Source organism: Natrix helvetica (assembly GCF_964273705.1).
Source record: "Natrix helvetica genome assembly, chromosome: Z".
In the NCBI taxonomy this organism is placed as follows: domain Eukaryota; kingdom Metazoa; phylum Chordata; class Lepidosauria; order Squamata; family Natricidae; genus Natrix; species Natrix helvetica.
Genome location: NC_138554.1, coordinates 50,446,755 through 50,460,495, shown reverse-complemented (window position 1 = coordinate 50,460,495; position 13,741 = coordinate 50,446,755). Strand labels below are relative to the sequence as shown.

Sequence of the window (13,741 nt, the reverse complement as noted above, 5' to 3'; positions counted from 1 at the left end):
GATTAAAATACAATGGAAATTGATTTATTTAAGTTCTAATTTGCTTAAATATTCCAGGGAACCAACAATTAATGGAAAACAAAGATACCCTGATGTGAATTCCAAGTTAAGCAACCTTGTAACTGAAACTAAAGCAAAGCTACACTACCCATTGTATAGTGCAACTGGTTTGTAAAACGTATGTTCATTCATTGGAAAACCTTCTTCCTGACAGCCCATTTTCCTAAAAATTGCTAAAATCTGCAGTATGTTGCTAGTTCTAACACTCATAGATACTCTGCATATGTAACCCCACCAATATAACATTAAAGCAAGTGATTGTGGCTGCTGGCTTTTGCCTAAGATTCTACCAAGCTCTTCATGAACGTTGATTTTTTTTTGACAATATCATCTCTGGCTCAGTGGTTGCCATATTGTGGCAGATCTAACTTTTCCTTTTAGCTATTTTATAGTGAACAGGGTTGTACACAAATTCCTAAAGGCAATATTTCTCAAACTTGGTAGCTTGAAGATGCGTGGTTTCCAACTCCCAGGATTCTAATTCCCAGAATATGGTGGGGAAATTCTGAGAATTGAAGTCCACACATCTTCAAGCTTCTATGGCTGGGAAACCCTATCTTAAAAAGATTCTCAAGCCTCTGGCTCTGTTGACATAGCAATTTATACCAAATTATGATACCTATTTAACACAAATATTCATTACTTCATTTTTATTGCAACTTTCATAATCAAGCCATCTTCTTTATTGCTTAAAATACTTGGTGCAGAATATACTTAGAACTTTTTTTAGTGTCAACAAGCTTAGAAGAAATATTATAACTACTAAGAGGCATTTAGAAAAAAATAGCTTACTTGGGGAAATTTGAAACTAACCTTATTACATTTCAAACTTTTAAAATGGTGGCCAACTTGGGAAACCTTGAAGTAGAGGAAACCAGACATGAAATATACCACAAACAATACTACCAATAAATGTTTACAAAAACTGCTTATGATTTACCCTAGTCTCAGTGTCCTTCTTTCCCCCCAGTATGAATAGAGGATAAAAACCAAGCACATGCATCTACTGCTGTTAAAACTGCACTTTAATCACATTGAGACAAACAATTAGTCAAGAGCACGGCTACAGGGAGACAAAGAGACTCAATAGCCTCACTTCAGCTATTAATGTTGGAAAATAGGATTGTTACACATGCACAAATCTTGCCACTGATTGGCTAGCACAAGGCCTCTGCCCTGCATAAATGGGCCTAGTATTATTTAGGCACCTGAGAGATTCAATGAAATTTGAATCAACAGGAGCTACTCTGGGCAGAGATGCAAATTCGTGATTTAGTTCTTGCTTGCAAACTCATATAGAGATACTGATACGGAGACCAAAGTTACATGTGTGAGATTCCGTAAGTATCATAGTAGCGCAAGCCAAAAAAGAAATGGAAAGAAAGGCCCTCTTATTTTCCTCTGTCTGAATTAGACTTTAAAGTTAAAGTTAAAATATAACACATTTAGATATTTATACCCTAGACCAGCTCTTCCCAAATTGGTCCTGTGCTGGGTCTGTAGCAGAAGTAGTCAGGAGTGATATTTTCCCCCTACACTATTGATCATTCTGGATGGGATTATATTCTCAGTAAAAGAGGATGAATAGCATTTGGAAGGGCCCCTGATTTTCAGGCAACATGAGTGGTAAGGAATATGGTCAGGCAATCACATCTAATGTATCTGAGCAGGTTAGATCTAGCAATAATTAACTACTTCTTGGTTATACTGCAATGTCTTCCATGTAGTTTTACTCTTGAGTATGAAGGCTTCAACTGGTATAAAATGCAAAAACTAAGTTGCTAACTGGTAGACAATATTAGAAGCATACTTTGCCCATTTTGAAAAACCCAACCCATTGTTACTGTCTTACAGACACAATTTTAGGTATTGGTTTTCATCTTTAAAGCCCTGAATGGCTTAGGACCTCACTATCTGATGGGACAGTTGGTTAAATCATAAATCAGTAGGCTCTTTTACAGGTACCTTCACTTGCTGACATCTGTCTACTAGATACCTGAGAGATGGCCTTGTTTCCAAGCTTTGGAGCATGCTCCCCGAAGAACCATAGTCTGTTCCCATTCTTTCTGCTTTCAGAAAACGGATCAAAACCACCTTCTAAATTCAGTCCTTTTCTAATTGTTAATAGTGGTTTTAGCAATACTTAGTAAGATTTTTTTGCCACTTTGTAATGACTTTGTAGTGATTGCTGTATGTGCAGAAAGACACAAAAATAAATAACTGAAATTTCACTATAACCAACAAAAGCATAGCTACTGGCATGGTTGATGGGAGATGCAATCCAAAATCATCCAGAGAATTTAATCTGGTCCATAACTTCCAACATAACATTCCAATATATTTGGAATTTTCTAGATATGTAAATGTTTTTATTGAATATTTTCTTTCTTTCTGCTCTCATCTGCCCAACAAATAAAACATTCAACTAGATTAATTTATTTGCTATTACTTCTAATTGTAGGACCCCCTTTTTATGAGTGGAACTGGTTGACTAATCATGTTCCATTATGGCCATTATTAACTCATATTATTTGGCCTTTTCCAGGGTGAATGAAATGAATTAGCCATTGCCATTCAAATGGTTTGTGAAATATTATTTACTCTTCAACTCAAATTTGGCCCAGAAAGAATGCTTCTTAGATTGACATCCAGCTTTTGTACAGGAATTTAAGGAAATATATACTATATCTTTTTCTTAAATTTTCCTTTCAATAACCACTCTATAAAGGAAATTAATGTGGCAGTTGCACTTTTATAGCTGAATATAGATTTCAATCTCTGATTTAGCTACTACCCTGCACTACTAAAATGACATTCAGCTATCCTGATTGTGTCCAAACCAAAGAAGTATTCAGGTAAGAATTACAATGCTATTTTGAACATCTCCTCTAGAGATGTCACTAAAATTCCAATTTTACCTGATACACATCTTGAAATATTCAAGATGGGCAGCATATAAATTTAATAAATAAAATAAATATTTCAAGCAAATAAACTTGTTTGGCATAAAGAAGGAAGAGGAAAGAATATGAGACAAGTGAACCAAAACACAGTGAACTTGTAGGGTGCTGTTAGTGTTCAAATGCCAAGGAAATAAACTACAAGAAGCTCCTGAAAAGCATTTTCTAAATGCTTGACAAGTCTGGAAAACCAAATTCCACCAAATGAAGCTTACCTATCACTAGCAATTGCCGAAATGTTTCAAGCAAAATTATCTATCCATTACTTTGTTTTTCTAGAGTCTGGGCACACAATGTTTTATTCCAATCATCCTATGTATAGGCTATTCCATATACAGGATGGAAGGTTCTGGGCAGTGGTGCCTGGATTAGATTGTGCAGTTTTTGCCTGTGTCCAAATCATGCACTTTCCAAGCAGAAATGTTCTGCAATGGGAGAGTGGGAAAGGAGTTAAGTCAGAGAGGGTAACATGACGCAACAGCTAAAAGTATACAGAAGAGGAAGGGAGAGATAACTAATGCTGTTAGTTTATGCACAAGGGGAACAGTGATGTGCAATCAAAGAGAAGTAAGGAAAAAGATGGCACAGGTTGGTTATGGAAGGTGGACATATATGTAGGCTGAGTTTCGAAGAGTTGCAATATACAGTTAAGGCAAAGCAAACCATGGGAAGACTGAAAGTGGAGATAGAGGCAGCTATAGAGAGAGGAGGAAGTACAGCAATTTTACCCTAATTCTTTGTAAAGTCTTTTCCAATTGTCTGGGTCAAAATCAAAAACAAACTAGCAATTTCAATTCAGCTGAACTGAAAAGCCATAAAGTTCCCTTCCATGCATAAAACTGAGGATACAGTTCATTTCTTAACTGCCACCTCTTATCCACACTCTCTCACCCATTCTCCACCAGGATTCACAACTTCCTTGTTCCCAAGCCCAGAATATATTGATCCTCAACTTTTGAAGCCTGCTTTTCTTCACTTTTTTCTTCCTCTGCTGCAGTTTGAGATGCTATAGCTAAATCCAATTGTTTGGATTTGATTGATTGATCAAATCAATCTGACTGAGATTGATGAGCATGAAAGCTAGAAATCATCTTTTCCGTTGTACCTTTGATGCAATCCCTTGTATCCCATACTCTATAATTGAAACAAAAGAGCACATATGCATATCCTTCTGTTCAAGTCAATCCTCCTTGCCCTAATTTTTGTTCTAAGTCAAGGTTAGCTCTCAAGCACCTTGAGACATGGAATGACTTGGGTCATGCAGCACACTGCATCCTGAAGCACTGAAGAAATCAAATTGTTGCTGCTGTCAGGTAACCCCCACCCATCCCCATCCAAAGTACTTACAGTTGCACTAGAGCTTCCCAAGGAGCTTGCGGTGACAGGAGGGATGGAGTTTTCAGAGGAAGTGGAGAATTGCCTCATGAAGGAACTGTGAGCCGTGGAGGCCATAGCACTCGACAAGTAACTTGGCCCTCCAATCTCTGCATGATGCTTCAACACTATGCAAGGAAGGAAGAGAAGGAATAAGGTAGAGAACATTTGAGTGAAAACAATGCCTGTATTACACCCATGAGCATTACACCAAAACAGGCATCAAACAATTGACACAGAAGAACCAGAGCACACATAAGCAAGAGAAGCTTCCTTTGGCTGGACTGTTTCTCTAGAGGAGGAAGTTGTTAAAGCACACAAGAGAGAATCCATGGCAAGTAACACCACTGCCCCTTTAATTCCCAGAAACAGACAGCAACCCATCTCGAAAGGGAGATGGGGAGCAGAAAGCAGAGCCCAAGCTCCCCCCAAACAGACCTGGCTGGGGCCAGCCTACCTTCACTTCTCTCGGAGGAGCTGTCCCGCAATCGCTTTCTTTCATGAACTGCCGTCAGGATAAGTGAGCGCTCTGGCGCTCTCTCGGCCTTGGGAGCAGCCCTCACATCGTTTAAGGGCTGCCTGTATGCCTTGTCTGGCTCGATTTTGTGATGTGAGCAAGCTGAGGAGTGGAACAGAAAGAGAGCCATGAAAATGCCCTGCTTTCACCTATCTTTCCTGCCTTTCAGGACCCAGCCTAGACAAGAGCCGGGAGCCATACAAGCCAGAACAACATAAAGAATCACTGGCAGCATCTGCCCTTGGGTGACAACCCTATTAATTTAGCGGTTGCGGTAAAAATCCAACCATCCATCCATTCATCCTGTTTGCACGGCCTACTATAGCACAGAACCTTTGAGCTGCACCCAGCCCTGCCAAGGCTTCTAACATGCTGGCTTCCATTCTGGCCCACATGTTTGTGTGAAATATATTCTGTAAAGAGAGCCAAGAGGCAATTACAGATGGTGCTACTTGACCACTGAAAAACAATCTCAAAAATCAAGAGCAGCAAAACTTATTTTACGTATTAAACCTACCTTTGCAGTTCATCAATTATATACTATACAGTGTTCATGATGATCGAAGCACGCAAACCATTCAAAAAGTAGGAATAAACATATGTGCCCGCACGCAAATATATTTTCTCTTGCTTATTTAGGAACACACAATCCATGTTTAATTGTTTTCAGTTCCAGAACAACACATACCATAACCATGAAACATTCAAGAATGACCGTGTTCTACATATGCTCATTATGGTTTTCTCATAACAGTAGCCAACACTAAATAATCAGTTCCCTCATGCGCCAACACAATTTCAAAATTCCTTGAAAAGTGTTTCCTGGTCAAAGAGTTTAGAACATCGTATTTCAGAAACTTAATCTGCTTCTATTTTGTAAGGAAAGGGAAAGTGAGGGGAGGTTGGTAAGCTCAATAGCTAAACTCATGCTTTGTATGCTCAGAGTCATAGGTCAATCTTTGGCATCTCCAGATAAAAATAGTTGTCAAACAGAAGTAGTGTTTTTCAAGCAGAATACACAAAGCTCTAGGCAAGATGGAGCAATGACCTGGCTCAGAATAAGGGACACCCTTATCTCTTTAATATTAAACATTACTTTTATTATTCCTCTCTATGCAACATAATTCTTCAAAAAGAGTTACATGTTTAATTCCTTAAGTTATTCACACTAAATTTTTATTTTCAACTAATATGAAGTTGTCCTCCTTATCATTAACTCACATAGACACTGCAAAAATCCGAATGGAAACAAGAGCCTAAGTTTCATTTCAATAAGCATTGGTGGACCATGGGTTCTTGCCTATTTTGTTTTCTTCACTGCTTAATTATTATTTGCACAAGGAGTTGACCTGAAGTTCTCCAGCTGGACAGATGTGGGGGATGTGAGCTCTGAAGAATCTCACATGAAACCTGTCTGACAAAGTGTCTCCGCGATCTGTTTTTCGATCAGAACCCGTGTGTGTGTGTGTGTGTGTGTGTGTGTGTGTGTTTGTGTGTGTGTGTAGAAGGGACAGCGTCTCATCAGACCCAGAGGGAGTGCAACAGGTCCCTCGTAGGTCAAAGATTTGCCCTCTGAATCGGAGCCGGAGCAGCAGCATGGCAACATGGCTGCACAAAAAGCTGGCTCCAGACCAAAGCAGCTGAACAGGAGTGTGCAGAGGCGAGATGAAAGCCCAGTAAGATCTATTAACCCACAGTTATAAATCAGAATTTGGAAAAGGCAAAGAACCTTGAGAGCATAAATAATATTGATGGACAGATCGGAATTTTTGCGAAAAGAAAGAAGGGGGAAAATGGAGGGTTGAATCACTAGCCCCAAAGAGAGCCATTTGCTTGAAATAATTTGGACTGAAAGGAGAAAGAAGAGAAGTGACAAACCCACTTAAACACAAACTCTAAATTTGGTTTTGGACTTGAAAAGATTGTGTTTTTAAAGGAGTCTAGGAGCATGAAGATTTGCTTCGTCCAAGTATCTTTTCACTAACATATCTTAAGCAACTCCAATTGATGTTAACTGGAATGCAACAAGGGAGAAAGATAAAGAAAAAAGCATGATCTCCTTAATGGAGCTGGCTCAGAAGCTGAAATACACCAAGTAAATGAGATGAAGAGTATGAAGTAGAGGAGAGAGGTAAGGGAAGAAGAAAGGGAGAGGAGAGAGGGAGGGGGGAGAGGAGGAGAGAAAGGAGGGGTGGAAAAGGGAGAGAGGAGAAGGAGAGAGAAAGGCGAAGTAGAGAAGAGGTGACAAGGGGAGGAAAGGAGGTAGGGAGGGGGAGGAGAGAGGGAGAGGAAAGTGACAAATATGGTGTATGGAGAGCAGAAGAGCCAATTATTGTTTTGGGAGTTGATGGTAAGATGAATTGATTTAAACATTTAATAATACAATACAATGTTGGCTATGTAGTAGTATACATGTGGTTATTGTTCTGTCCCGTGATTCCAATGATATGCAGACACAGACTTGTTTTTTCTGCCATGACTAATTACATAGATAAAGCCACCCCTTGGCTAGGAGCCTAGAAAGTTATCTTCAAGAACCCAAGATTAAACTTACAGAATGCTTTCTCAACGGCTCGTATAATGGACTGTTGTTTCCTGCAAAGATTCCCCTCCCGTCGCTCCACCTATAAACTCTTTGGGAGGGGCCACACCATTAGCCAGGTGTCCTTGCTTCCTTCTATGACGTCTTCTCCACAGCTGTTCCTTTCTCTTCTCAGCTCTACGTAAACGCACATCAGGGACAACCTCCCTCTGTTCCTCCTCACTGCTCCCTGACTCAGATGCCACCTGGTGGCCAACAGACCTCTCTAGTTCTTGCTCTGACTCCAAACACCCTCCAGAGTCTTCCTCATCCTCCAGAGCAGTCCCATAATGGTCTGAGTTGTCAGAGTCCACCAACAACTCAGCTGGCCACTGCTGGGCCACAACAGGTTATATGTTATGAAAATGAAAACACTTTATATATATAAAAAATAAAACAATATTATTTCCACAAATGAATTTTTACAGGTTTAAATACAAACTTCTTTGTAACTAACCCTCTTTTCCCCCCCTTAAAAGCTAAATTAAATTACTACTAAAAGAGGGCCTACTGTCAGAAATTATACCTCCAAAGGGAGAAAGTAGAGCTGAGCCTCTAAGTGGCCTATAATCCTGGAAGCTCTGCCTAAAGCCAGAGTTTGTGTACTATTATTATGGGAGGCCCAAATACTAAATGTATTCTCACAGGCAGTCTCTTATTTATTATTTCCTTTTCCAGGCTGGGCACCAGCATTAATCACATTTCAAACTGGAATCTGGTTCACTTTAAGCCATACACATAGATGACTCTGCAGGACCAAATGGTTAATTCCTGCCAATTCAAGACTAAAATCAATGAAGGCACTTACTGGCTGCTGCTAAAAAGGTATTAACCAGCTTGTGACGGTCTTTCCGCATTGAGTCAGACAGACTGCTGGGAGGCACGATGGATCGGTGCTTCAACATGAACTTTTTGGGAGGTTTGGTTTTCTCACAGGACTTGTACTGCAAGTGGGATTTCAACATGCCCTGAAGGTGTAAGCTTACTTGTACATCTGCAGAAAAATGAATACGCACATTCACAAACACAAGACCAAAAGAAGGCATTTATCAGACGTTATTCAAAATGAAGATGACCTGTTGTAAATGCAAAGCAAAGTTCAAAGGGATGCTTAAAGGGATTTCCCATTAGGGACTGAAAGAGTAGAAAATAAATAGAGATAGTCCTTGACTTACGACTACAATTGAGCCCAAAATTTCTGTTGTTGAGACATTTGCTAAGTGAATTTTGCTCCGTTTTACAACCTTTCTTGCCATAGTTGTTAAGTGAATAACTGCAGTTAATAACTTAGCAACATGGTTATTAAGTGAATCTGGCTTCCCCATTGATTTTGCTTGTCAAAAGGTTGCAAAAGGTGATCAGATGACCCTGGGACACAGCAATGGTCATAAATATGAAGCAGTTGCCAAGCATCTGAATTTTGGTCACATGATCAAGTGGATGGTACAAAGGTCGCAACTTAAAAAAAAGCCATATGTCCCTTTTTCAGTGCTACTGTAACTTTGAAAGGTCACTAAATGAATTGTTGTAAGTCAAGGATTATCTGTAGAGAAAGAAAAAAACAATCCTCTTTGAGCCTGCTCTCGCCTCCAGTTAGGACACAACAGTTTTGTTTGTAGAGACCTAACAGCAGCAGCAAAAGCAGCTATTCCAGCTCTCCAAATAAAACTGCTTTCTATGGACAAAATTTAAAAGATTTCTAGATTGCTAGATTTCTATCCCAAGTTGCATTTTACTTGAGAGCAATTAAAATATTTTGTTAAGATCAAAAATAAGATTTGTTTCTTAAAATAAATAAACATTAAGTGCCCCTTAAATTAAAATTAGGATGTTACTAAATAATATAAATAATAGCAAATTTGCCCTACGGTAAAAATTTGAAGATGAATTGACATCTCTGAGGAAATAAGGAGTTAAAAGCGCATTTCCACTTACTTGGAGAATTTGATCACTTCTCAATTACAACATTGATTCATCTATCCAAACCAAGATATTTATTTTCACCCAATACACACATAGTCCTACTCTATCCAGTAGCAACCTGAACATACTTCCAATTAATTTTTCATTAGCACTTTCCTTTTTGTTTGGTAATTTTCTGTAGGTGAAATGGACTGATTATGAACAGGGACAGAAACCATAAACATCACCTATGATCTGGAGAAATGTGACTGATGGAAGTGCAGGCAACTTGAAAGGCAAGGTACTAGAAAATGTGTGGTACAAGGAAAAGAAAGCATGAAAATACCTAGTTAAAAGCAAAATGTGTACCTTTGTTTAGAGCATATACACAACTGAAGGATGCAGGACCACATCCTATCAACAGATAACCCCCAAACAAAAGCATTCTGAGCATTTCTTGCAGATTAGCAAACAGTGGTCTGGTGAAAATTCCATAGTATATGCCTAAGCAGTAATTATGTTTAATGCTTTCTTATTGCAAAAGTAAATAATCCATTTTAATTTTTTGCCCTACCACTGCCTACCAAGGACAGTCACAGTATAGAAATAGTTGCACCTCTTGGGTTTGGAAAATAAGTTACCTGCCCAGAATATCCCATAAATGGGCAACAGACAAGTAAATAAAATTAGGAGAAGGGCTTAAGATAGGAAAGGTCATTGGATACTGAGAAACAGCTGATGAAAGAAGATGAATTCAGATATTAATTAAAAAACAGCCTGGATAACAGGCTAACAAGCTGAAAAGTAAAACACATTCAGCAGAAAAATTCATATCAGTCTGCCAAGCAAATCTCCTGCCTTTACTCTGGCAACTTCTAATATAATACAAATGATGGAAACCATGAAAATGTATATAAGTGAAGAAGGCTGCATTGTAGTGGTAAAGTAATGCTACCTGTGTGCATGTATACCGAAGAGAGAAGTGCATTGTTGAAGAAACACGAGCAATTTTTCCATCTGACCACACCATCCAATTGATTATTCAGTTTACTTTTTCTCCGTCTTACTGCTAAGCCAACATCTGACTGCGCCAAAACAGCATCGTGACCTGCCAAGACAGCCTTTTCCCCCCCTGACCAAATGCTTCAGAGCAGCAGCTTTCTCTCAAGAACCCCAGATGGCGCTATCTTAGCTGTTTTAAAGACCTGATTAACATCCTTTTCACCAAGGTTGTTATGACGTTATTACGTCATCTGGAAATTTCCAGTCACATATCAAATCATTCAGACGAGGGCAGAACATTCATTAACAACCTCACATATGGAAGAGAGAAGCAGGATGAGGGCAGGGAAAAGGAAGGGGGGGAAAGATGCCCAATTGTTGTTTAAATTCTGTCTACTAGTCTCTAGCAGTGCATGTCAGGCAGCCTTTAGATAATTAGGTCAGGGATGCCTAACATTAGTGCCAAAGTAGCTCAATAACTTAGGAAAGCCAAAGTAAATGCCTTTCCAGAACCTTTCTTATCCAAAATCATTCAGCCTCTATTATCCCCCTGTGGCTGCCTACCTCTCTCTACAGTCTAAGAAAAAAGAAAAAAGATTGGTTTCTGCTTCCAAAGGATCATCCTAAAGCCAGCATCCTATCTAAGACAGGCTAAAAGTAGAGATCTTACTGTTGCCTAGATAAGGCTTCCGAGCTAGCTTGGAATGAGGAGCTGACTTTTGTTTAGCTTTTTATTACTCACATCTGCTAATGGGGTCATTCTTACCATCTGGGAATGAAAGTACAGGGTGGATGCAGGAATCCAACTGTGAGAGACGCTCCATCAAAGGGGATTCATACTGGATTTCTGAAGGCATTGAGCTTCGAGAGCCACAGAGAACACACAAAGAGTTCACATCACACCGCTGCGGCTTACGATAAACCTAGACATAGGATGAGATAGGGAAAAGGGCTAGAATCCATCAATCTAGAAGAAGGCATCAACTTGCAGTTTGTTTCAAACTGAGCACCTGGTCTTCAACCATTCCCTATTTTCAAGTTTCATGACATGGGCTATCAGGGGTGGTCCGAGACCAATGGTTTTGAAGTGCTCTTGGCTGCCCAAAACATAAAGGGAAAAACATGCTTAATTGCCACTGCTTAGTAAGGAAGGAAACCTCAGGATGGCTCTGGGTAGTCAGGAAAGGATTAGTGAAATTATTCAACGAAATTTGAAATTGATTTCATTGTAGAATCAATGCGGTAGAAAGAGGAAGTATATGATTTGGGTTATTGTACATAGTGAACTATACAAAGCATTTAATAAGCCTTCAAGATCATCTGATAGGAGTGGAAAAGGAACAGGATGGATGAGTGAGAGACTAACTCTGTGAATTTGCCTAAGAAGGTCAACTACAGGTATAAAGAATGGAGGTTGAGCTTTCTCTGCTGTTTGGGCAAACTATTCGTACTTCAGCTTTTGCAGTTGCCTCTTTTATTACAGAATTTGTCTAGAACTAGAAAACTACTATTTATATCTAATAACTGAATATTTACTATTCACAAATTCCAAAGTGCCTACCGAAACGTAATTATCAACATTGGTATTTCATCCTACTAATGTTCCAATTAAAACAAACAAAAAACAAGCAAACAAGCTTTCTTCAATATCCATAATAAGTAAGATAGGTAAATGTTTTGTTCTTAGGAAAAAACGTGCCTTTTTTCTGCATCAGAGAATGAGCACTGTAACACTTTTATCTTCAATACTGATGTACAACTGTGTGAAAAAGTCCTGCACGGTTTATGGTTTACAATGTTTTTTTGGATAGGCCATTGATTTTATGATATTTTATGTTAACTGCTATGCAAATACTGTTATATTTAAATAAATATGTGATTTTTAAGTGAAAAGCATAAGTTTTTTGCAGTTTGGATGGGGATTGTGAATTTTCTTGCATGCTTACAATGAGTATGAAAATAGATTAACTGATGCATACCCAGTGGCATACGTGTTGCAATTACTAAGGCCGATGATAGTGTTTTGTTAACATTTTTATTGTTTATGGCCCTGAAAAGAACTGTTTAGGTAACCAAAGATTACTAATATGAAATTGGCCAGCCCTTATTGCTTATCACCAGGTGGCATCGCTTTGACATAGCCTTTGCACGTGATCTTTGCTGACAATGTGGTGCAAGGCTGCAATAAATGCATTCAATCAGCTCCTGATTCTTGCTTATTTCGTAACCAATCTTGGCCCACAAGTTCTCAATTGGGTTCAAATCCGGGTTCTGAGCTGGCCAATCCAGGAGTCAGAACACCATGCTTCTTCATCCACTGTTGGATGGACTTGGCTTGATGACAAGGAACGTTGTCATTCTGGAAGTAAGAGTCCTTCCCTACAAGTTGCTGAGCTGAAGGAAGCATGATCTTTTCCAGGACTTCAACATATTGAGGATTCCCTGCACGATTTGTATCCGACCAATACCAGAAGCAGGGATACAGCCCAGATCATCACGTGCAATGAATGCTTCACAGATAGATTTAGGTAGTACAGTCTAAATTCTTCAACTGGAAATCTTCTGACATACTTATTGCACTGATTCCCAGTCAAGTAGAAATTGCTCTCATCACTGTTCGTTGGTCCACTTGGCATACTTCTTTTGCTCACGCATGTTGACGAGAGTGGTGAGCGTCTGTGAGCAAAGGTTTACTTCGAACCCTTTGAGCCCTCTGGCAAGCAGTCTGCGACGCACTGTGCTTGTGCACACTTTTACATCACGTTTCACCTCAAATTCTTGTAGTCCGAGGTGAGGTGAGCTTCCTGTCAGCCATCGAAATGCGTTGCAGAGCCTGATCTTGTCGTTTTGTCCACTCCCTTGGTCTTCCGGAGCAGAGCCTGTCACTCTCTTCATGAAGCACAATGATGCGATGCCGCTGCTCAGTACTGGTGAAAGCAAAGGCCTTCATCCTTGTCTGCAGCCAGAGCTAAATTACATTTCTCGATGCTTTTCATGCCTATTTATAGTCAGAGAGTATGACAACATTGATTAGCTCATAAATTTAGCCTCTGTGCATTTTGATTGGTCGGCCAAAGCTCGCTGCTGATTGGCTACTTTCAATCTTAACATTCTTGAAAATTCAAGTTGTGTCTGTTTTAGCACATAAACTCACTCAAAACCTTAAAAACTTAACTTTGGTTATATTAATAAAAATTATGCTTCTCAATCCGACTACAGAAATTTTTATCAAAGTACTAATTCTGCGTGGTTTCTATGAGTGAAAAATTGATTAAACATGTAAATACAGCTTAAAACTGAAAGTGTGCAGGACTTTTTCACACAGCTGTAGCTTAGAATGATTAT

The 13,741-nt window shown here is 39.3% G+C and overlaps 1 protein-coding gene across 8 annotated transcripts in view; it reads right to left on the bottom strand.

Moving 5' to 3' along the window:
* Nucleotides 1-13,741, bottom strand: part of KANSL1 (KAT8 regulatory NSL complex subunit 1) — a 189,756-nt gene that overhangs the window by 12,990 nt on the left and 163,025 nt on the right. For 6 of the 8 annotated variants that reach the window (XM_081969743.1, XM_081969742.1, XM_081969741.1 and 3 more), the window contains 5 exons: nucleotides 11,163-11,319; nucleotides 8,301-8,486; nucleotides 4,852-5,013; nucleotides 4,368-4,522; nucleotides 874-918 (listed from right to left, as the gene is read on the bottom strand). In XM_081969743.1, coding sequence (XP_081825869.1) covers nucleotides 874-918; nucleotides 4,368-4,522; nucleotides 4,852-5,013; nucleotides 8,301-8,486; nucleotides 11,163-11,319 — 705 coding nt within the window. The remainder of the gene's footprint in view (nucleotides 1-873; nucleotides 919-4,367; nucleotides 4,523-4,851; nucleotides 5,014-8,300; nucleotides 8,487-11,162; nucleotides 11,320-13,741) is intronic. The other 2 variants (XM_081969747.1, XM_081969748.1) reach the window with 2 other exon arrangements.